Here is a 23,848-nt window from a genome sequence, read left to right on the forward strand (position 1 = left end):
AACATGACAACTACCGCTTCCCTTTAATACTGGTCTTAATTAGCGAGGTCACAGCTCACTGCTGAGGAGCCGTGCTTTCTATTTTTGGTACGACTTACGTAAAAGCTAGTAAAGAGAGGCAGAAACAGAAAAAAAAGGCAGAGGAAATTATAAAATTGCTGCCTGACTGCTTGGTTGGCTGGGTTCTGTCTTTAGAGCAAACGTCTGATTAGGAGTGTCAGTCTTTAATTATGGGAAGTGACTTTCTGTAACTGGTGCTATGTGGAACTGCAGGGAGCGTGAAAAGGTTTTCTATAAATGACACACTTCACCTAAATTACAAAAACTGATCCTGTTACTTAACATATGTAGTTATTTAGGCAGTTTGTGTTACAAAGGTGTCATTAGGTTTCATAGGGACTATTTTCTTTAGTGGAGCATGTTCAACCTGACAACTCTAGCGTCGGATTGCACCTAATGCTGAATGTTTAATGCATTTTGAGTACTGAGCATCAAAAGCAGCCCATATTCAGTGCTGGTGGTCAGGTTATTAGAGATTTTATAGGGAAAGTCTTTTGTGTCTTTAGTCGATATTTTGCTGTAGCTAAAATCTTTTTTTCCCTTGATTATGCATTTAGATCGTAGACATATTTTGCTAAGGGGGTGATATTAAAGCAAAGTGTTATACAATTCTATACCAGATAAGCTAAAATGCATTTAGCAACCAATCCTCAGTTTAATCCCTGCAAAAGCCAGAGATGCTGTGTTTTCCTCCTCTCTATCTGTGTTTGCTGTCTATCTTTAACCATAACTTTGGATGGAAGAAAGTATTGCTTTGCAACCTGCAATGAAACATTTATTGCATTGGCATTTGGCACTGTTAGTGATAATGTCCTATAACCTTTTTTACTAGAATCATGCATTATTTATTGATCCATTGTGCTCGTCTTGGGGCGACACTGGATCTCACAACTTGAACCATAAAGCAAACACGTAGAAGCGGCACCTTTTAACATGACATTGTTGGCATGCATAAGGATCATGGTGTCATACTTTTGTACCAAAAGTATCGGGCGAAGGCTTTTCTTTTTTAGAGCAGTAGTCTCACTTAACCCAGGACTTCTTTGTAACGCCCTTGATTCACATGGAAAGCTATCAATTTCTAAATCTGAGGCAATGAAATGCAGGCAGACACAACAGCAGGAGCCGGGTTGATGAAGTAGGCTTCGGGATAGTTTTATTCGTCGGTGCGGGGATGCATATCTCCTTTCTGATATCCCAGTATTGGCGTCTGAAGGGCAGTCAGACTGAGGCAGGTTAAGCCTGTCGGACACAGGGCAATAGACAGAGAAATGGGGAAGAGAGAATAAAAGAAACTGTTTGCAGATTCACTTCCCTTCTATTCACCATTTTTTTTTCTTTTTTCCCCCAAGTCAGGATCTGATTGGCAGGCACTAACACACACAAAAACTGAGCTGTACACGCAAGCAAAGCTCAACTTGACACGAGCCTTATTATGAGCCATGTTGGTGTAGTGCTGTGCGTAGACACTGCAACAGTGAAACAGTTCATTTTGGAGGATGTCTTACAGTTGAATGCTCAGGCGCTTTAGGATCCATACAGCGAGGCTTTAAGTGTAAAAGGAAAACACATCTTGTCTTATTAGACCCAAGGGACAATGAAACAGCCCCAAAATGTCTGTTTGGTACCTGAAAAGACATTTTCACGAAGCATGTAAGAGTAAATGTGGTTTTCTGTTCAAAGGCTCGTGTGGTTATGTTAATGCAATGAATCTTTCTGCACTGTATCTGTTTCCTCAAAGCTAAGATCACCTATATCCTAAATTTAAAACAGTCCCAAGAGGGAAGCTGGACTTCCACTTCCAGACCACTTTTTGCATGCACAAGTGATGGTGCATGATTACCAAAACCTAAAGAGACTAACGATTTCCAGATATTCTCTTCCATTTTTATACATATTCATAGATGTACATTCGGGGTATCAAACATAAGGCCAGGAGGGCAGACTCTGTCTGACGAAGACTGTAAGCTGTTGAACTGGACAGCTTTGGAAAATGTAAAGGAGTGTTTAATTTAAGTTTTGCAACTTTTCCTGTTGATAAAGAACTTTTCTTAGTTTTTCTTAGTAAAGAACGTTTTTTAATAGCTACCCTGGTCTGACCCATTTAAGATCAACGATGTAAAATTATTTTGACATGTCTGATGAACATGCTTTAGCCGTCTGCCTTATTGACAGTAAAGTGTGGCGCATTGTTTTTAAACCCGTTTTGTGTTCGTTTCCTCTTCAGGCATTTCTGCACAGAATCAGACAAACTCCAGACGACCAACAGTGTCTCTCACCTGAACATGTCAAGGTATGGCCAGCTTTTTATTGCAAATATCAAAATGTCAGAAATCGTCCATGTGAAAATGCTAATTGGTCACTAATGTCTTTACTTTTCCCTCATCTCTGTGCTCCTCTGTGGTCTCCTCTTTGCTCTTTTCCTTCCCTTCTTCTCTATGTCCCCTCCCTTTACATCATCCTCTCATTTTATAGATTCTGTTTTCAAATATCGAGGACATCCTTAAGCTGCACCAGGGGGTGTTGTCTGCAGTGGAATACAGCCTGTTGCCTGAACCTCAGCCTCACCATGCACTGGGACATGTGTTCCTCCAGTTTGTAAGTGCAGGACACACAAAAAGATTCTCGTAAAACTGCACACTGTTACAGGCACAAGCTCGTAGGCATGCATATAGGAGAAGTTGGATGCCTGAATGCCTCTTCCATGCAGATACACACACATAAGCTCTTTTCATGGACTGTCCGTAACCACAGATGCAGGGAAAGCGTGCAAAGCCTTGTGTGGAAATACCCTTTAATGCTCTCTTTCTCACATGAAACACCCCTCCCATCTCCTGGACTCCCTATTCACCAATACACATTCTCTACCCCCACCCAACCCGTTGCGTTTTCCACCTTCACAGAACTGACCTGCATCCTGTCAGGCAAAAACAGTCTGTCTTCCTTCAGTTTCTCTACATCAGTCTTTGCTAACATCTCCTACTTTTTACCAATCCATCCCTCCATATTCTTCTCAACTCTGCAACCCCAGTACACAATCCTGCACCCCACCCACCCCGCTCCACTCAGTTTGAACTCATTTGGCCTGAGGAAACAAACAAAGAAGAGTCTGTGTCCGGGGAGGAAGAGATGGTGTGTCACTCAGAGAGGGGACAATGCTTCTGCTGGTAGCACTCAATCTCAGGCTTCTTCTCTGGGTCTCTGTTTGTGTCTCTCTGATAAACTATCTTGACTTTACTTTCACTGAGGCACTAAATACATCACCTAGGTATTCTATCAGGGCTCTCTGCTCCACCAGCTTACACGACAGTATCGCCAGAAGCAGAGTGACATTTTTTCCATCCAGCTGCAAAAATCCAGCTGCAGCCAGTATTTGGTGACTTTCCAAGGAGTAAACCCAACAATTAATAAATCCTGCCTTCACAGCAGATTTTGTGGCTGATAACTGTATTTAGACTCCAGTCTCTGTCCATACAACACACCAACTGTTTTTGGTGAAATCATCTCACAATCAGATCAGTTCAAAGTTCAACACAAAGTGCTCTATTGGGGTGATTGGGGGTACTCTGAGGTCTTTGAGATCGGATTATTTGATATTCTATAAGAGGGAGGAGAACAATTTTAAATTTGATTCTGGATTTAACAGGGAGCCAATGAAGAGACGCCAATATGGGAGAAATATGCTCTCTGTCAGTACTCTCACTCCAGCATTTTGGATCAACTGAAGGCTTTTCACTGAGTTTAACCACAACCTGATAATAATTAATTATAATCAGTTGCAATTGATCTGCCACCTGCGTGCAGTGTGGATGACATTTAATAACTTCTGCAGGAAGCTGCTGAAGTGGCTTATCAGAATATGTTCTCACACATGTGTGAGCTGTGACAGTCATTTGGTTTGTCAGACGGAGCGTGAGTGTGGGAAATTGATTAAAGGAGCTTATTGTTCTTTTTTAATTTCTCCATGGGCAGACTGATGTATATGCAGAGACTTTTTTAGCTCCCTCGGACTGAAGCACAGGAAAGGACAACTTTGCCGGGACATCATGATGTTTTGTGGTAACACTTTTCTGGACATTTTCAACACAGGGAGGACTGTAACCATATTTCATATTTGATAGCAAAGGGAATTTTTGCCCATCTGGAAGTTGTGCTAATTGTCTGTAAAGATTTGGACAGATGGGAGCTGCAGCTATACTAGTTGGTGAAGGGGAGTGGATAATTCGTGTTCAATGAAGAGATTAGACAGTTAATCTATAAATACTGGGGGGGAAAACTCACATTTTGAAACGGCTACCTGTTCTGCTCATTTATAGTGTAAGATTATAACATTATACATTATACAAATACAATGAAACAGGTATGAATAGCTAGAAAATGCACTTATTGAAAACCAGAGTGTTCGCTTCAAAGACGTATAACTCCATGCATTTTCTTGATTGCTAATGAAATCCACAAAGACTAAAGCCAAATGATTACAAAACAAAGATTTGCCCCAAAGCAAAATATGTTTTGAGCATTTCTAAGGTATTAGCAAGTGCCTCATTCATCATTTATACAGCATTACTCCTCCTAAGTATGCTGCTTATAAATACAGATGTTATTATGATTATTACTGTCAGTGAACTAGTAGCTGTACATAGTTATACCATATATAGCAGTGATATCTGTACATGGTGCAACAATAGCAGATATCTGGATTTATAAATGACATACTGAGGAGTACTGAATTACTAATGCTTTGCGTTTTCTTGCTGTTGTTCCCGTTCATCTTTATTTAAACTCTCTGCATGTATTCGTGCGTGATAGTATTTGCCACTCTCTTTGTGTGTGCGTTTCTCTTGAAGCATTGAGCCACCCACACTCCACCTTTTCCTGCTGCATATCCATTACACCTCCCTCACCAAGCCACGACCTTTGTCTCCTTCAGCACTCACACCTCTCAGCCAATCGGCTGGCCCCGTCTGACACCCTCCAGCCGTGGCCCTTGACCTCGATCAGAGGTCAACACCATGACTGGGATTTTATTAACCCCCCCGCATTGTTCCACAAGGAGGTCTGCCACTCACAGCTAGGGATGAAAAACTGGAAGATTCATTGCTTTTCAAAGTCAGATGTTGCCAAGATGGTTTGGAAGGCTTTAAAAGAAAGAAAAAGAATACTCTTTGATGTCGAATTAAATAAAAAATAAATCTCTTTAACCGAAACACTGATGTCATAAAATTGTGAATGAAATAAAACATTGTGCAGTTCTGACCAACTGTTATTTATGTTACTAACTAGAGGCTAACATGAATGTCTCCTTCCTCTTTTGACCAGACACACACACACACACACACACACACACACACACACACACACACACACACACACTTGTTAATCCCTTGTTTAAAGATCACGGTATTCTGAGAATTATTTAAACTGTGCAGAGGTGAAAAAGTGACTCATGTCAGAGGAGAAATCAGAGACGTCAATATTTGCTCTATTTCAGGGAATGTATATGCGAGTGCTGTGCAAGAAGCAACAGTCGTGTCATTATGCATGCTCTGACCTCGCTGAACTACACCCATTCTGCTTTGACTCAATGTGATTCCTCAGTGTGTGTGATGCTACTCTCTCATTTAGTCTCCAGAATAACATTCCAGGGATGAAGGATTCGAATAAAGACTTATGTTTATCAAAGGAACACCCAAAATCTTTGCGCTATTGTGGGCACAAGTGATGTTTTTCAGTCTTTTGGAGTAGAAATTAAAGCGTCACATTTTGGCGCCGGTTTAGGCTTATAAGCTACTTTACAGGTACCTGAATCGACTATGTTGTTGTCATCTGAGGAAAGGAAATACCTGAGAGTTTGCCTCAGTTAGAAGCATAGTTGGAGTTGCACAGAGGCATGCAGAAGGGTTGAGCAGAAGGGTTTCATTGCACATAGCAATGAGAGCAAAAATAGTTATATATTGCAAACTTATATAGTGGCTTCCCTAACACCACCTTCAGATTGCTAATTATTCTGTTCTATATTCTTTACCTGGCAGCAGACCAGCAGAATTCATATTGTGCTCATGTTACAGGTATTGAAGGAAAGCCTTTGGATGTTTTAAGTTGGTGGTTAGGGTCATGCTGCTACTTTTCCTATGCTTAAACTCTTAAATTTTATGCTGTTCACGTTTCAATCGGACAATTTATGAAGCCTAACACGACGTATGTATATTTTTGGAGAACAAAACATTGTTGAACATTTTGAACAATGCTGAGTTAGTTTTAGGATGTACTCACACAGCGTGTTTAATCCCCCAAATCCAGTTTGTTTGACCGTTGTGGGCTTGAAAAAGCGAGCTAAGGAACAGTTCAGTTGATCTTGTTGGACTTAATGCCCAAGCACAGAACATGAAAGGCCGCTTCAGCACAGCCCAACTGAAAATCAGTGTATCAGATAACTGATAAATCTACAAGGCAAGCAAGATTTGCCAAATAGTACGCCGCAAAGCAAACAGAATCACGAACTCCCATTGTGCTGCGCAAAGCGATTCGATTTTGATTCAACAAAAATCATCACATTGTGAAGAAATTCATGTGAGAGTGAGGATGGGAGGGACGATGCTCATATGCTCAGATTTGACAGAGTGTAGTTGTTGTGGGGGGGCAGGCTCTGCAAGCAAATGGGCACAGTCTTATAGTTTTATGATGATGTGAGTTCAGACTTTGATACTGTTTTAATGCCACAGCTGCTTCCTGTTTAAAAGGCAGGGGGTTGTCTGATTGGGGTTTTCTCTCTATTATTGATTACTTCTCTGTATTAAAGCACCTTGAGGAGACTTTTATAATGATCTTGCTCTGTATAAATAACATTGAATTGAATTTGCATAGAGGTTGGAGTTAGGATGTACATCCCAAGCAGCTCAGAAGCTATAACCGTACGTTATCCACAAGATGTGACTCTACGATGCTCTGATCACTGCTTTATAGCAATCTAGAACACATCGCCTTATCTGAGTAACTAAAGGAAAAAAAAAAACATTGAGAAGGCCAAAACAGGAGTAAATTCAGTCACTGCTCTTTGGTGTGTGAGTGTTTATCATTACTGTTGTGCTGTTTCAGTGTTAATTCAGTTAATTAACTCGAGGCATTGCTTTCCCCGTGGGCTTTTTGTACAACCCAGTTGATTTTAATTCTATCCTGTCATGATTAGAACTCTTGGCATGTGTAGTAGAGTTAGTAGCAATAGTAATAGCCCTTGTTACTGTGCCACTGTTGAATACAGTATGTGTGAACAAGCACACCAAAAGGATTTCTTGAGCTGCGTGCTGTATTAAGTCAGTTTGACAGAATCTGGGGTTTCACACCATATGCCAACCCAGCTGCTGCTCCCAGTAGTACAGTTCTCCCCTGCAAAAAGTGGCTTTGGGTGTGTTTGTGGTCCTCCCTGTGTGGTTAAAAGATCCCCACCGTTTACACTGTGCAGCCTACTTGTGGTAAACATCTACAAAAGAGTTTCAGCTCCCTGGTCAAAGGGAATAAGATGGAGTAGAGAGGGGTTCTATAAAAAGAGCTGTTAGCTTTGTTTGGCTGGTGCTGTCTGTCACCGCCAGTGGTTTTGTTAGTTTTTTTGTTTTTTTTGGTGGGGTGGGGGGTGTAAAAACAGGCACATGCACACTGAGTGGCGAGCTGTGTATGTGTGTGGGAGCAAAACCACGTGCATGGGTGTATTGCACATCCGCATCTACAGGAAGTTGGTTTTGCAGGCCTTTGTTATCTGAAAGGTGCCATCAGTGACTGAGTATTGTTTATTCTTTTGCTGCATTGTAGCCTGGCCAGATGTGAATGCGAACACCTTCAGGCAACTGCACGTCAGTTAAGGCTGAAAGTGGCGTCCACACACCTGCAGTTTTGGATTTCACTTACAAGACTGTTTCAAGTGACGGTTTCACTCACTAGACCTCAACATCAGGCCCCACCGTGCACAAAGTTTCACATCCCAATTACTACAACACTCCCAAGAATACATGAGATGTTTATAAGCTACAGGGTGTAAGTTTGACTTCAGCTGTGATGCAGTGTGTATGCTGCTGTCTACAGTGTGTTGCATAAATAATGCAGTTCACAGGACACTGTGTATCCACCAGCCCAAGTGTTGAATTACGTATTGTAAAGAAAAGAACATGGCAACCCGACAGAAGCTTCTGCATTATGGTGTGTGTTTGCATTGCTACACAGTGATGCTATAATCTTAAAAAAAAAAAAAGAGGAACTGTTATATCTTGTATGTAGTTTATTTATTAATTTCCCCTATGACGCATGCTACTTTTGAAAAGAGAAGTGTGACAAAGGATGTCGATGAATGCTTTTGCTTCACGAGTGAAATAGTTCTGAAAGTATTTCTGCAGTAGTCGTTTGGTCCCTTTGCAATCCATGTCATCTACGCTTAATTACAAACCACCTACATTTAATTGAAGTCATCTCAGAAGACAATATTTCCAGTTTGCGTTTGTTGATGTGTCTCTTTTTACCAGTCTGTCTACTCTCAAATAATATGTGTGTAATTCATGATAAGAGATTTTGTACTTGTTTAAATACAGGACACTATGGTCCATAAAGAGAATTTTATTTACATTCTTTTCTTGTGGTTTACTACGTTACATTATGTTATAATGACTTACAAATTCTGTTGAATCGGCGGGGCTTGTACCGTGTATGTTGCACCCAACTGGAAAGACTTATTCCACTCCCCTTTAAACTTGAAATCGAATATATTTGTAAATAAAAAATAGGTTGATTTTTAAATGCAGAGTCATTCTCCTGTAATAATAATAATTAAACATTTTTCATATGCATTGTTTACTCTTCACGTTTCATCAGGGTAACGACACAAAGCATAACGAACAGAATAATGACGGCCCTTATGGCTGCAGAGACACACGCCATTAGCTCCAATATTTACATTACAACAGAAAAAAGCGGTTCTAAAGCGTGTTGTTCTCCGTATGTGTGCACGCGCTATTAAACTAATTGGTTTTATCACAACAAAACCTCATGCTGCTTTCTGAGAGTTCTCAGCATGACTCGATGATGTACTGACAGCTGAGCTGCGTGCCCTCGGCATTGTTGTCTGCCTAAATACTAGCCCTGTTTGAAAGCCTGGAGGAAAGAGCAGTGAGGGGCAAATGCTCTACTAAATTTCCTTGTTGTGTAGCTTCAGTTATTGATGTGTGTTGACACATTACTACTAAAGCATCAACTGAAGGCCCAGTTTCTGCTGTCAAGTGTCTTTGTCTTGGTAGATTGATCATGTGTGCAGTAGTTAGTCAGATTGGCTACAAAGTCCCTGGCATACAACCCTGAACCTGTTATTTTATTTTATTTTTTTGCAGAGGGACAGTTTCTCAGTATACGGCGAGTACTGCAGTAACCATGAAAAGGCGTTGAGGCTTCTCATGGAGCTGAACAAGATCCCCGACATAAGGACCTTCCTACTGGTAAGACACCAGTGCTCCTCTCCTCTGACTTGTCCTGTCCTTGCACGCTCCTCGAGTCATCAAATCTGCCTTGCTTCTAAAATTTAATTGCCTTCCTTCCCTTTCTCGTTATGACTCTAACTTCTTTCCTCATAATTATTAATAATGAAAAAATAAAATCTTCCAAAAAAAAGTTTCCAGTATTGTATGCCTCATGAGTTTCATGCATCCTTTTTTGGTCCCATAATACATCCTATTTTCTTGCTGGTATATTTCCCTGCCTTCTTCCGTTGCCCTACATTTCTTTCCTCCCAAGAGCCTCATCTTGCTTATTTCTTCATCATCCGCCCCTTTTTTTTCTCCTTCATTCATATCACCTGCACTTCCATGTTAACACTTGAATAAAGGGCAGAAACCGAAATGAGGTCAAATGTTTCCTCCTGTGCGGACAGGATGCGACCAGCATCAAGGTCACTTTAATGCATTGTTGGTCTCGTAGTGTTTCCACTGCCAGCTGTTTCCGTGTTTTGACACTCAAACCTTTGGGCCCTGGACAATCAACTTTAGAATGGGGAAAAGGGGGGAAGGCCTTTGAGCTGGGGTCCAGCCACTGAAATCATGTGCAGATCCTGGGCCAGCCAGCTGTGGAGAGTTGGCAGCCTTTCTGGGATTGGCCAAGAGATCTGAAGCCCCACGTTTGTCACTGCCTGATGGTTTGCTTCCATGGTTTTATTCTGAGCCACAGGAGTGGGAAAAAGTAGGATCACTGTTGCTGTGCTGCACTGCACCCCCCACCCCCACGCCACTGCCCCCCACATCCTCCTCCTGGCCGTGTCATGCTACAATTGATTAGTTGGGTCTAGCGCCACAATAACGAATCCAAAATAAAATCACTGCACAACATCTGCTTTTGTATTAAAGTGGTTGTCAGACCTGCTTTGTCATCTCAAATTGTCGGATGAGCTCACATGTTTGGTGTAGCAACAAGCAGCAAAACAGAAACGACACGGAGTCACTGAGATTTGAACGTGCGTGAGGTACCGGCGTAGAAAATATGGGAAGCTTTTAAAATTATATTTAGAAGAGACTCAAGTTTTGCATCTACATTTGTCAGTTTGTTATTTTGTTAACTGCTACAAATCATTTTCATGGTAATTTAAAGGCAGTATAATATGTATTGCCATTAGCTTTTTCCCCCAGCTATGTTTAATCCCATTGGATTTTTTTTTCTGGATTACACAGTTTCCATCCAAATTTAATCACACAACTGAGAGAGCTTCTGAAATTGTACCCAGAAACTGCAAGTGCTAATTGCATTGGAAGACTACAGAGAAAAGTGAAGTGAAAGCAAGAAGGAGGTCAGAATGAAGAGAAGAGGGAATTCTGGCTTTTAAGCTGGCAGATTACAAATAAGCAAAAGATAAGAGGGAATGAAAGCATGAGAAAGTCTGTATAGGAGCGGCGGTGTGGGCGAGAAGTGGCGAGGGGCAAGTGTTTAACACATTAGGAATTTGTGGAATTCCAAAGTTGCACATTTTCCCATCAAAAATGCTACTGGAAAAAGCCTAACCCTCCGCACCGACTCCTCCTGCTAGAAGGGTATTACGAGGAGATTATTTAGCTCTAAACTGATCTCTTACATTTCTACCCACTGATAAACACTAGTGGTTTATCGGCATGGCTGCTTTTGATCACTCTTCCCATCCTGACAGGATGCACTCTAGCAAAAAAATATCAAGCATAGAGAAACCATGACTGTAACTGTAACTGCTTTTTTTTCCCTTTTACTCTTAAAGAAAACACCTATATTCAGCTGCTTAGGGGGTCTTTTTTTCAAAGCCCAAATATTCTGTGGAATGAGGTGACGTTACGGAGGTTTCAAAGTGATCCTTGGTGAAAAGAGGGGATGTTTTTGAGGGTGTTTCCACTAGTGAAGCAGAAGAAATGTAGCAACATTTCAACCTTGCTTTCCTCTGAGTGAAGCAAAACCAGACGGATGTTTAACTTTGCACAAAACCACCTCCCAAAAAAACAAAACATAAGTTTAAAATAGAAAAAATGAAGAGAAGCATGTTTTGTTTTTGCTTTACACCAAGATTTTTCAACCTGATGTTTAGACACATAATCATTTATACAACAATGTGCATTAACATGTATTGTTTTTTTGGTGGGGGAGGTTATTAATAATCTTTATTTTCCTTTCTTCTTAAGCACTGTATGTTGCTTGGAGGGAAGAAAAGCACAGATATTCCCCTGGAGGGCTACCTCCTCACTCCCATTCAGAGGATTTGCAAGTACCCCCTGCTGCTGAAGGTACTGTGCACCTGCTACAATAAGAAACTTGACCCTGACATCAAATAATAATAATCAGAAACAGGTCTGTGATGAGACCAGCGTCTCTTATTTTTAAAACCTCCATCTTCCTCGTCTTAGGAGCTGCTAAAGAGGACTCCCAAGAAGCATGCAGATTATCCGGCGGTGGAGGAGGCTCTGCAGGCCATGAAGGCCGTCTGCTCCAACATCAATGAGACTAAAAGGCAGATGGAGAAACTGGAGGCCCTGGAACAGCTGCAGTCCCACATCGAAGGATGGGAGGTAAGGAGAAAGACATGTTCATCGACATGTTTGAGAAAGACCTCAACCTCTGCTATCCTCATCTATCTTAACAGTTAAACTCCGCTGTAGCCAAATCACTGCTTTAAGCACAGGGGCCACAGACAGGGCTTGAGAGCCGTGTGAAGGGTCCAGTGAATTTTTCACGCCTCCCTCACCCACCACAACAGAGGCCTTGTCTTAGCGGGCACCACTGGGACAATCCACCCACACAGGGTGCCGAGGGGGATGCCAGAGGGCTTGCTGCCCAATCAGAAGAGACCTAAGCAGCAGGGCTTCAGTCTCACATGTACTGGGATGGTGATGTGGTAGGACCTTTTGGAGGAGAGAAAAGACAAAACTGAGGGATGGAACCAGAGAAGGGGCCCCACTGGGACATCCCACTATCTGCTTGCCAAAACCTGCCATTCCCTCTGAAAGAAGTTGCAGTTTGACTCTGATATGATAGCTGTGCCTCTGGAAAAATAGAAAGAAAAACAACAAATGGTTTTTCAGCTTATCAGTTATGTTTTTCACTGTTAAGCTTTAACCACTCTAATGTCCCACGTCCTTTATAGACCTCAGGAAGTGGTGCTGATGTAGTTAGCCAATCAGGATGGCAGAAGATGCTGAGAAATTATTCAGTGAGTTTCGTGAACTCTCAAATGTACAGAAGTAGTTTGCATTAAGGTTTAAAATATTTTAAACGATACAACTTTCAGTTTTGTGCCGTTGGTTAAATGAGTCAGTCTGCTATTGAAACATGCAAGAAACATTTTCACTATTTTTTTACATCATCGATGTAGGATAATGGATAATTTAAATGATTTCTAGTTTAATTCCTAAATATAATAATTGTCCCCTGTGTTAGATTGTTCTGATTTAAATTTTTTCTTTTCCTCTAAACACAAAAAGGAGTCATGGAAAGGCACTTTACTCTGACCTTGCCCCCTGTAGAGCCTTCAACCTAACAGCATTAGTCTCGCTCTTCTTTCCTCTCTCCAGCCACTCTCAAAGGCTAATCACCTCCAGCCTGGTTGTAGCAACGCATTACTGCTTGGATTCACTACGCACGTGCACGCATGTGTACCCTTTGCATACTGAGTCATGCATCATGTGGCCGTAAACACAGGTCCAGCCTTTCTCTGCACCTATTCCCAGCAAACCCCAGACTGGTGCAGTTTAACTTGAGCGTGAAACATGATCTCCTCCCCCAAGCCCAGTCACAAGAAAAGCTCAAAAAAATCATTTTTCTCTCTATGAACTTTGGAGATATACACATCTATTACAGATATGTAATCATGAGAATCGATTATGAATGCTTAAGAGTTGGTGTGGCCCACTGTGGGGGTTTCCACAAGTCTCTGGTAGACTGGAGTTAGAAACTTCAAAGATGACACTAAAGCCCAGATCTGTTGGCTGACGTGACAGAGGGTGATGGGTATCCTGCAGGCTAAAGGGAGTAAGGTGTCCACACATGGGTGTGTTTAGTTCCAGATGATTTGGAGTGGAACGATCTGTTGAACAATGAGTAATGAGTTGTCTTTTAGAGTTATTATTATATTACTTGGTAGCCTTGTTTTGACAGCTTTAGCGAGCTGTGTGTGACCTCAGGCCTTCTCTATAGAACGTTATCCAGGCTAAGTTCGATCAATTAACGTTTCACATTTGGTCATTCGTGTCTTGTGCAGGAAGTGTAATCTAAAATCTTGTGTTTAACACACAGATTGTCGGTTCAGTGCATAACGTTTGTGTCACTGTTTTAAGAGAAACAGTCGTTTCAGTCTTAATGCGCTGTGGTCCATTTGATAGCTGACGAGAAACGGCTTTTTATGTAAGAGCTGATCACACCCTGTGAAAGTGGTTGGCGGTAGAGTAACACATTACATCTTATTGTTTAAGTGCATTGTAATGGGCTGGGCTTCTAAAAACAGTTTTTAAACCTCGCTCGGCATGATTGCCGTACACAGATTTGTGCCAGATTCCCTGCACAAATTCCCTTCTATCCATATATTATCTACCTATATCTATATAGGTGTGTTTTTATATGTAGGGATGTATTTTTAGCTGTTTGTGTGCAAACATTTGCATCCTGAAAGGAGAATAAATGATTAAAATATGTTTTGTTTCCCCCCCCCATCACAAGTTCAGTGACTAACCAGCGTGAGGCTAATTGTCCCAGCTTGGATCAGCACACAGTTCATATTTTTATATTTTTGAACTGGAGAAATGTAAAAATGAAGATGAGCGGAGGGGGGTGGAGCAGCTGTGTTCAGTCTTCCCTATCATTGAGGAAGGAATGAAAACAAACTGGTCAGAGTGTGAAAGTTGAATTTTATATTGTTTCAATGAGGTTGTGAACTCTTTAAGTTTTGATGCAGGCAGAGGTGTTTTCTTTGCAGCTGTCAGTTCTGCTGTACTGGGAGTACTAAAAGTTTCCATGCTCTCCTCTAATAAAATAAACAGCCACTGAAGCACATGACCAATCTTCCCTTTTAATCTTGTGTTTCTTCTTCTTCTTCTTCTTCTTCTTCTTCTTCTTCTTCTTCTTCTTCTTCTTCTTCTTCTTCTTCAGGGAACCAACTTGACAGATATCTGCACAGAGCTCCTGCTTCATGGAAATCTTCTGAAAATTTCAGCAGGCAACATCCAAGAACGTGTCTTCTTCCTGTTCGATAACCTTTTGGTTTACTGCAAAAGGAAGTCCAGGTAAGGGAGGCCTTCAAAACCGTGGGCCAAGAGCAGTGAGAACAAGAAATCATTCAGACCTTTTTTATTTTTATTAGCAGACCAGCGTAAGGAAGCCAGACGTGGAAAATTAGAGCAAATGCCCACATTCTTGCTAATGTAGACGCATCTTTAGCATGCAAGCAAAACAAAAACACCTACGTGTGTCTGCTGGCTCCAATACCTGCAACTTTATGAATATGAATGTCCTCCAGACACACGGCACTGGCATCAGCAGATGTTTTCCCTGATGACTGTAACCACGGTGTTTGTCCCTTTTCCCAGGGTTTCTGGAAAGAAGTCCACCAAGAGGACCAAGTCTATCAACGGGCCTCTCTATGTGTTCAGGGGCCGAATTAACACAGAGGTGATGGAGGTGGAAAATGTGGAGGATGGAACAGGTTTGTGTTTGCCCAGCAGCGTCACCTTGCGAGACCGTCTATATGCTGTCAATCATTTAAGTCTTCCAGAGTATTTATTGAACCATTTCTCACGAGGTTCTTGTTATTTATGAGGCAACTCAGTCTCTCTATCTGTTCCCTTTTTCTTTTCTTTTGTTGTAAATAATCAAGCCAGTGTAGAAAATTTCAACGGTAGAGGTGCTATTTGCATACACTGCTCGCTTTTGATTTCAGGTCTTTGTTCATAAAGCCGTGCCTTTTAAAAACTTCAGGTCTTTGTTCATAAAGCCGTGCCTTTTAAAAACTGTCGATTGGAAATGAATCAGGTACTTTGTTGACAGTTAGGGTGGAGTATCATATGTGTGTGCCTAGTTTCAAACAGGATGTAGCTCACAAACTCGTATACCACCTTTTTGATGTCAACAACGCAGGAATAGGTTTAGGTGTCGATAAAAATCTCAAGTGCAAAAACACAATCCTGAGCTAGGTGATAAAATTATTGTGCTCTCATTCAGGGTGAGATATCATACCATCGCGCGACTCATCTGCAGTCTTGGAGTGATACGGTCACCCCTGTGCTTTGCTCTTGTGGTTTAGTTGCGAGGCACCATGCTGGGTTGGTACTCGCTGTCCCCTGATGAAGAAACGCTCGGTCCTTCCGCTCACGTTTCCTCTTTTTTTTTTCCGTCTCTCTCTTCTATGCTGGCAATTTATTTTGCAAGCTCACATGACCTTTTTCTGCATGTTAGCTGTCACATTTAGATAGCTGAGAGGGAAACCACAAAGAAAAACAGGCCTTATTCGTAGAACTTAGGGCTACCTCATTGGAAATGCATACATGTGTGAAGTCTCAGAACACAGATTATCTGATTATCTAATGCTGACAGCTTTGATGGAGTGGAATTAACCAGCATCAAGTGACCTGAAACCTTTCGCCACACAGTTATATAAAGGTGACTTAAATTTGATTCATTTAGGTAATTTGTTGTAAAATTAGGGCAAAGGTCTTCACATTTGCAAAAATTAACAGATAAAAGAACCGCTTCACTTGCAATCTGTAGCTGTCCCAATAGGTCTACTGCATATACCGGTACTTAAATCATTTTTCCTAGAATCCCTCTTTTCCGTCTGAGTGGCTGAAAAGGGTCTTGGCACAGTATGGGAGTGTGTTTCAACACCCGAACTCCCATGGAACAGCAGGCTCTGCTCCCTGTGATCTGTAGTATCTGATCTATTTTTATGACCTTTGAGCACGAAGCTAATGCACTCCATTACCAGCGGCCATTCATTATTCAGTAGCTGTTCACCTGCAGCTAAATGGATGATAAAATTAGAAAGGGGTACGAGGAGCGATTTTTGTCGAGTCGGTGAAAAAACGGTCCTTTCACTACTCTTAGTGTGCATTCTGTGTCATCTTAATTGGCTTGTAAATCATCCCATGAGGTTGTAAATCCTCTGTAAAGATAGCTTTAATGCTAACTTTACACATGTGACTTGATTGCAGTAACTACTTTCTTTACTTACCTTTGAGGTTCCTGTTACAGGTAAACATTTGAATTGTTTTTGAGCCTTAAAGAAAACTGCGAGGTCACCTTAGCCTAACAGTCTTCCATCTTTTTGCTTCCCAGCGGACTATCACAGCAACAACTACACAGTGACCAATGGCTGGAAGATCCACAACACAGCAAAAAACAAGTGGTTTGTCTGCATGGCCAAAAACGCCGAGGACAAGCAGAAGTGGCTGGATGCCATCTTGAGGGAACGGGAGCAAAGAGAGAGTAAGTGGCATTTTTCTAAAAGGACATTTCTACTGTGTAGTTTGTGGGGCAGATGGCGACAAACCAGAATCCTTTTATTTTGTAATCGTGCTTTTGCAAGAAAGTCTGCGTATGAGAGCGACTCTGTTTTCCCTTTGTTGGCGTGTTTCACTGTGTTTGTATGTATTGCCTTCTGCTCTCAGTCACAAGCTGAAAGTCTTGCTTTTCTTGATCTGCAAGATTCCGTTTTTCTTTTACTCGTTATCTTTCATGCCGCATTCTTTACTTTCATTCCAAGAATAGATGTAAATCGGAAATACACAGGTGGAGTTAATGTTACTTAATACATTCCAGTATGCAGGATCAAAGATTCAGCTTGTCCAGTACCATGACTGTTTTTAGTGGAATGCAGTTATCACTTTTGTTAGACACGTGTTTTTTCTGAATGCTCTAGGAATCGTTTGTCAGTTCAATAGCATGCCCGATACTTTGAAGTCTCTGTGTGGGAGCTTGTTTTGGCTTTTGCTTTTCCTGATTTTTAGCTGTAACCATCCTGTTTGGCAGCTTCTGCTGCTGGCTGGTAAGCTGCCCTACATGTCGGCGTCACTCTATATACCCAAACTATCAAAGCACCTCAGCTGGCACCCACTAATGACTGTGGATGTGCTTCTGACCTGGATACGATGTTCACATCCCGCAGCCATGTCCCACCTTGAATGAGCTGCCTGCCTTTGTTTGTAAAACAGAGGCTTAGGTGACATGACATTTGGGAGGTTACCTGGTTGACCCTTGTGGTAGAAGCTGCGAGAGGAAGAAAGAGAAATTAGTGACAGTGGCACATTTGGCAAATCAGAGCATTTACTGTCAACAAAAACATCTTCATTGACAAAGAGGATAAAAAAGGCATCCTGGTCAAATGCTTAAAATAGAAAAGCTTTCACTTTTCAAAGAAAGTGAAACAGTTCTGTGAAACAAGTGTGTTTTAATGAATCTGCATCTATTTTTACTGTGGTAAAACTTTTGATATGCATTTTTGGCAACCCTTGAAGTGTCACGAGGAAGTGATCGTGGCACATATTTGCATTAATGTGCAGAGAGTCAAATGCACTTAGTGTTCATTCATTAATAGAAAATAGAAACCCCAGCACCACTTCCACTCATTTTGTAATTAGCAATGAAAAGCGATCATCTTGTTTCCTTTCAACTTCTGACTCTTTTGCCTCCAAATGTGTCCCCACCTGTTCAGCTCCAGCCATCTGTCTCTGTTATGTTCGCCGAATTAGACGGTGTAAAAGGCTTTGACTGGTTTTGCTGGGACACAAAACGGGCCACCTGATAATGTTGATGGCTAAACCCCAAAAGCAGTCGGACAATGATTTGGCTGAATCCAAATGAATGAAGATTTAGCTGTGTCTGCTGTTTAACGGAGGACAATTACTCAATTTAACCTTAGTCGTTTTTTAAACTTACATCTGCGATTTCGGACCCCATTGAAGGATTTGGAGCAGAGTTTGACGTTATCGGCATCCGATTCTGTGATGAAAGGGTTTCAGAAAAGGAACGAGTATGAAGGAGTGTGCTGCAGCCTGTGGTGTTGAGTTTCAACCCGGCGGAAATCGACCTGAGGCGAACAGATGCCAGATCAGTCACAGTTCCCAATTTTCCCTACTCTCTCCCCTTCTGTTACCCTCACTGCTGTACACTCTGCTTTCACTGTGCTTACCTTTCTTCCAAGCTCTTTACCCGTCTAGACAGCAGCATGTTTTACTGTAATAAATCCTGGCAGCGATCCTTTTCACATCTCTCCCTGCATGCATTATTAGTTTTCTTGACATGGCTTACTTGTTGTAGCTTTTTTTTCTCCTTTTTTGCTCCAGTCCTTTACCGTGTTAGACATATGACTCCCTTTAAAGCCCCCCAACCCCCCAAAAGGACTTTCATTGTTCAACAACTGCCAGCTGGAAGCGGTGTTCTCGTATCAGTGTTTTTGTGGAAGTTTAAGAGAAAACGGACGTCGGATACCGTGATAGGGTTTTATCTCGTGCCAGTGAGCATGGGAAGATGAGGAGTAGTACAAGACAAGCTCTGACAGCTGGAGCAGAATCTGGGGGGGGGGGCATCTCCGCTGGACAGGTCCCGTCTGTTGTTCAATGACACTCATTGTTTAAGTCTACTCCAGCTGCTGCCAAATGTAATATAACCCCACCTCCATCACAGCCAGTGGAGATCTCCGAAGAATCAAAGGAGAAAATTGGATTCTAGAATAAGCTGTGCAACTTTTTGCATTGTTCGCCCCACCTCCCCTCTTTTCAGTGGGTCACAATCCTACACCATCACTCAAGTTCCTGCCTTTTTAAATGGTTTGACTTGAATAATGCATTTTAAAGGGTATAAGTTTTCAGCATCATTGCATAGTTTATCCCGAACACCACAGATATCTATAAAGTATTAATAATGCTGAAAATATATAATATAAAGTATACTTGGGCACAAGGCATAAAAAAATGGAAAAACAAAAGTGAGGTCAGAGGTCGAATGTGACACGATATTTTGAATCCCCACATACCAGTATCATTTCCTAAATGTTGCCAGTATAAACAAAGTTAGTGATATTTTAAGCACAGTTTTAAAGAAAGGACATTTTATGAAAGTGTGACCTCATTAGACCTTGAAAACAAGTACAAAGTAACACGAAAAAAAGAATCACTCCCTATATGACTATACGTTGTCAATGCAAATCATTGCAGTCAGAAAATGCATAGTTTTATATCTACATAGCATTACTAGCACATTAGCAGATCAAACTATTGACCTTGAAGAAGAAGTGAGGTCTCAAATGTGACACATATTTTAAACATCTATATGGTACTTTCCATATGTTGATAATACACACGACACATGTGAGAATCATAGTTTTTAAGTTATAAGACTTTTAAAAGGCAATTTTCGACCAATAAATCATTAAGTTGACCTTGAAGACCTTGATGGGTGTAAGCTAAATTTGAACGGATTGTAAACATGACCCCGCTCTACACCCTTACAAAGTTTGATCTGAATTCATTTTGATGAATGACACACAACGCAAACATAACCCTCTTGGCTGAGGTAATAAAATTAATTATTTGAGAGAATTAGCAGAAAAAATTAATTGCTAATACACTTGGTAATATTTTAGTACAAAAGCTGCTGTAAAACGTTTTAAAATAGCAAAAGATATAGTAAAAAGGTAAAATGTTGATCATTACATTTTACCCAGTGAACTGTAGTGGTGCCCCATGTGTGTCGCTTTTGAAATATAGCACTTTGCAGTTTGGGAGCCTGATGTGCCTCTCCGTAGAGTCCAGCAGATTAGGGAGTCACAGTTGGAGCAGAGTCGAGTTGCTTGAGTCCAAAAGTCTCACTTTGCTGTCCAGAAGTTCATCAAGGCCCTGAACAACTTTAAGCAGCACAAACGGTATACTCACTGAAGACTGGAGTGGCAGGCCTAACAATGCTTTATTCCGCTTTATAATAAAGGAATAATGTTTAACAAACGGACACAGGAACGAGATCAAGATCACGCTGACCTCTTGAACTTGACTTACTCTAAAACAGCTCGTCTAGGGGAGATTAGCATCTGGGTTTGTGGCAGACCCAAGCCGGCATGGCTTCATTCCATCTGTACAACAACAGACTGCAAACACGCAGTCCAGGCTAGCAGCACCGTGACGTGTTTTTGCCTCTTTGCTTTTATGTAGATAGCTGTGCAGTGCAAGTCTGTCCTGTAGTGGTTCGGCTATATTTTTCTTGGCTGAAATCTTGTTTGTTCATTGATTTCTGCTCCCAAATTTTTTCATAGTCTTACTCTGTCGAAGGTCCTTGTATTAAATACAGTGAATCCTCGCAGCTCTAACTTGCTTCATGTTTGTTTTTTGTTGTTTTTAGGTCTCAAACTGGGAATGGAGCGGGATGCCTATGTGATGATTGCAGAAAAGGGCGAGAAGCTCTACCACATGATGATGACCAAGAGTCGACACCTGATTAAGGACAGGAGAAAGAAGCTCAGCATTGTGCCCAAGTGCTTCATGGGAAAGTGAGTTTCTTGGCTTCCTGAGTATGGGGGTCTCTGTAGGTTTCAAGAATGTGACTGCAGTGCCACGCTGTTCACATGAGGGTCTTTACAAATTGTTCTTACGTAAGATCAGCAGGCTTTCAAAGGCGCTGGTATCCAGTCTCCCCAAGTCCTGGCAAAATGCCTAAACTGCTTTATCCATGCATCCCCTTGACTGTAATGAGCCCCCCTCACAGTCTGCTCTCATGGGTTATAGAAAGGGCCACGTTGCTGCCTACCCCCCCCACCCACCACCCCACCTCACGCCATATCATTGAGCACACACTGACACAGAGACTTTCATTAGCAAAGGGCCTTTAGCTGCTTCAACAGGCCATTCCACTTTATGTCCCCTTGATGTCTCCGTGCAGTGAGAAGAAAATAAGAGACTTGCTTCTACTTCCCTCGTTTCCTCTGCATGCACATCAGTTTTTGTGAGATCCTGAGCAGCAATTAAAATTCTTTCTGGCACCATCTCGGGGAAACAAAACATAAAAACTAGGCAACGCTTACAATGGAGACTGATGGCCGCTCTTGTAAAGAGAAATCAGGGAGCAAGCATTAATGTCTGCAACACTGCCAAAGCGGCCTCTCAGTATATCAGAGATTATAAAATGCGTACCTCACGCAAAAGTGTTTTTAAAAATGTATTTTTTATGCATGAGTAAATGTAGTGGGCGATAACAGAGGAATCACACCAGTGATGGTGCCCAGAAGTGAATTCATAAGACTTTAAAAATATGCAGTGGTGTTTATTAGAGTCAAGTTAACTCTTCCATGTTTTCAAATCAGTTTCTGTTTCTGCTAGGAATTATAGTTTGCCATACTATGTGTCCGTATCTGTGCAAGTTTGTGTGTGTGTGTGTAAGCTTTCATAGTCAGAGCATATTCCCTTTTTATCATCTTCTCTGGAAGGCAATGATTCATCACCAAATACTTTCAGTTCAGGTCACTATCAGAACAGTAGCTTTCGATCGTTTTCCAATTTGAGTGTTTCTGCTTTTGCCCGCCCCCATAAATGCATTTTTAAATTTCTTACTCTCTCATCTCTTTACACTCACTGTCATATCATTCTACCATCTCCCCCTTTCCTCACTTTATCACTCGTTCATTTCCTGCCAGTAAGTGCAACCACGCGATCTGATATCGTCGTGTTGGTGTTGTTCCCAGATCATCATACTAAATGTTGTTCCAGGATCAGCATTGCAAGTGACCAATCAGAATGTTGTGATGTCATACTTTTGCGACTTCGGGAAAAACTGCCGTAAAACAAAAAACTGTACTTAAGCTGTGAGAAACCGCTTCTGTCCGCCGATCAGCGGACCCTGACCCTAACCGTAACCCTTTAATAAACGATAAGCAGAACTGATATTGTCCTTGCAACATTGGAATTTCATAAATGCACAATGGCTTGGCGCGCAAAAGAATAACATCAGAACAATGTGATTGGTCACTTGCAATGTTGATCCTGGGACAACATTTTCATGATGATCTGGGAACCACACCAACACGACGATATCAGATCATCTTTGCATTTATTTTTCTGATGAAATTAGCAACGGTCATAGATTTAGTGCTTATTGCATTAAACGGAGATGCTGACTCCGGTTTGATAGGACTCTGTTGTGTTGATAGCCTAATTCCATCAAGTCACTGTTGTGGAAAATTGCCGGTGTTAACACTTTTTTTTTTTTCCCTTACTAGCTTAATTTTGGTTGTGCCCATCTTTCCATTATAAGACCTCTGGCTAGGAAGAGCACCTCAAGTGTTCAGCTCCATTCCAATCTGCTTCTGCTCCACTATATTTGTGCAAGGGCATGGTTAAAGGGGGGTTGGGATGGCACCACTGGCTATATGTAAAGTTTTAGCCATTGTGCTGTTTTGAAACCAGCAAAACAATTTACTAAATTATGCGGAAGACATGTCTTATATACTGCCTTATTGACTCTGATGAAACCGTAATTTTCAGTCCTAATGGGCGACACATGGACACATTGCCTCACAGCAAGAAGGTCCTGGGTTTGAATCCACCATCTGGCTAGAGCTGTTTATATGGGTTCTGTCCGGGTACTGTGGATTCTTCACAGTCCAAAGACATGCAGTTAGTGGGGTTAGGTTAATTGGCAATTCTAATTGCCCATAGGTGTGAATGGTCGTCTGTCTCTTTTTGTTAGCCCTGCGACACACTGCTGAACTGTCCAGGTGTACCCTACTTCTCCCCCTATCGTAGCTGGTATTGGCCCCGCTCCTCTGTCACTCTGAAAATGATGATGAAATGATGAAAATGAAGTGCAAGGTAATGAATGGATGGGCATAATGATCAGATCTGAAATTAGCAGTTGAGATCATGGCTTAACAAGGTTGTCCAATGTATATTTGTAACAATAACTATATGATTTTGAAACAATATTTATTGATAGAAGATTTGCTAATAGTAGCTCCATAACAATACATTTTTAAGGTGTAAAACACTACATCTGTAATGGACATTTATGTGGTAAAATATATTTTCAGGCTCTGGTGCAGTATACTTTATATTATACACTCTGTACTAATGCAATGCACAAAAACACAGAAAATCCAGCTGTCTTTTTATGTCTTTCTATTTATGTCTTGTAGAATTTACAGGCTTTTATGGTTCTTTGCCTCTGCTTCTGTTGGGTGTAAAACTAACCTGCGTGTCATTTTCACAATGCATGTTAACTCTAGGCAAGATTTAATTAAGCATGTGGCGTCATAAAAGCCACAAAATTTTAAACTCAAGTAAAAGGT

At 41.4% G+C, this 23,848-nt stretch overlaps 1 protein-coding gene across 2 annotated transcripts in view; it reads left to right on the top strand.

Annotated features, from left to right (window-relative positions):
* Positions 1-23,848, top strand: part of prex1 (phosphatidylinositol-3,4,5-trisphosphate-dependent Rac exchange factor 1) — a 78,061-nt gene that overhangs the window by 15,240 nt on the left and 38,973 nt on the right. For both annotated transcript variants that reach the window (XM_026153163.2, XM_026153164.2), the window contains exons 2-10: positions 2,288-2,353; positions 2,536-2,658; positions 9,426-9,530; positions 11,721-11,822; positions 11,943-12,104; positions 14,677-14,810; positions 15,114-15,229; positions 16,858-17,007; positions 20,911-21,058. In XM_026153163.2, the coding sequence (XP_026008948.1) occupies positions 2,288-2,353; positions 2,536-2,658; positions 9,426-9,530; positions 11,721-11,822; positions 11,943-12,104; positions 14,677-14,810; positions 15,114-15,229; positions 16,858-17,007; positions 20,911-21,058 (1,106 nt within the window). The remainder of the gene's footprint in view (positions 1-2,287; positions 2,354-2,535; positions 2,659-9,425; positions 9,531-11,720; positions 11,823-11,942; positions 12,105-14,676; positions 14,811-15,113; positions 15,230-16,857; positions 17,008-20,910; positions 21,059-23,848) is intronic.

The sequence above is a fragment of the Astatotilapia calliptera genome, chromosome 20 (genome assembly GCF_964374335.1).
Source record: "Astatotilapia calliptera chromosome 20, fAstCal68.1, whole genome shotgun sequence".
Lineage (NCBI taxonomy): Eukaryota > Metazoa > Chordata > Actinopteri > Cichliformes > Cichlidae > Astatotilapia > Astatotilapia calliptera.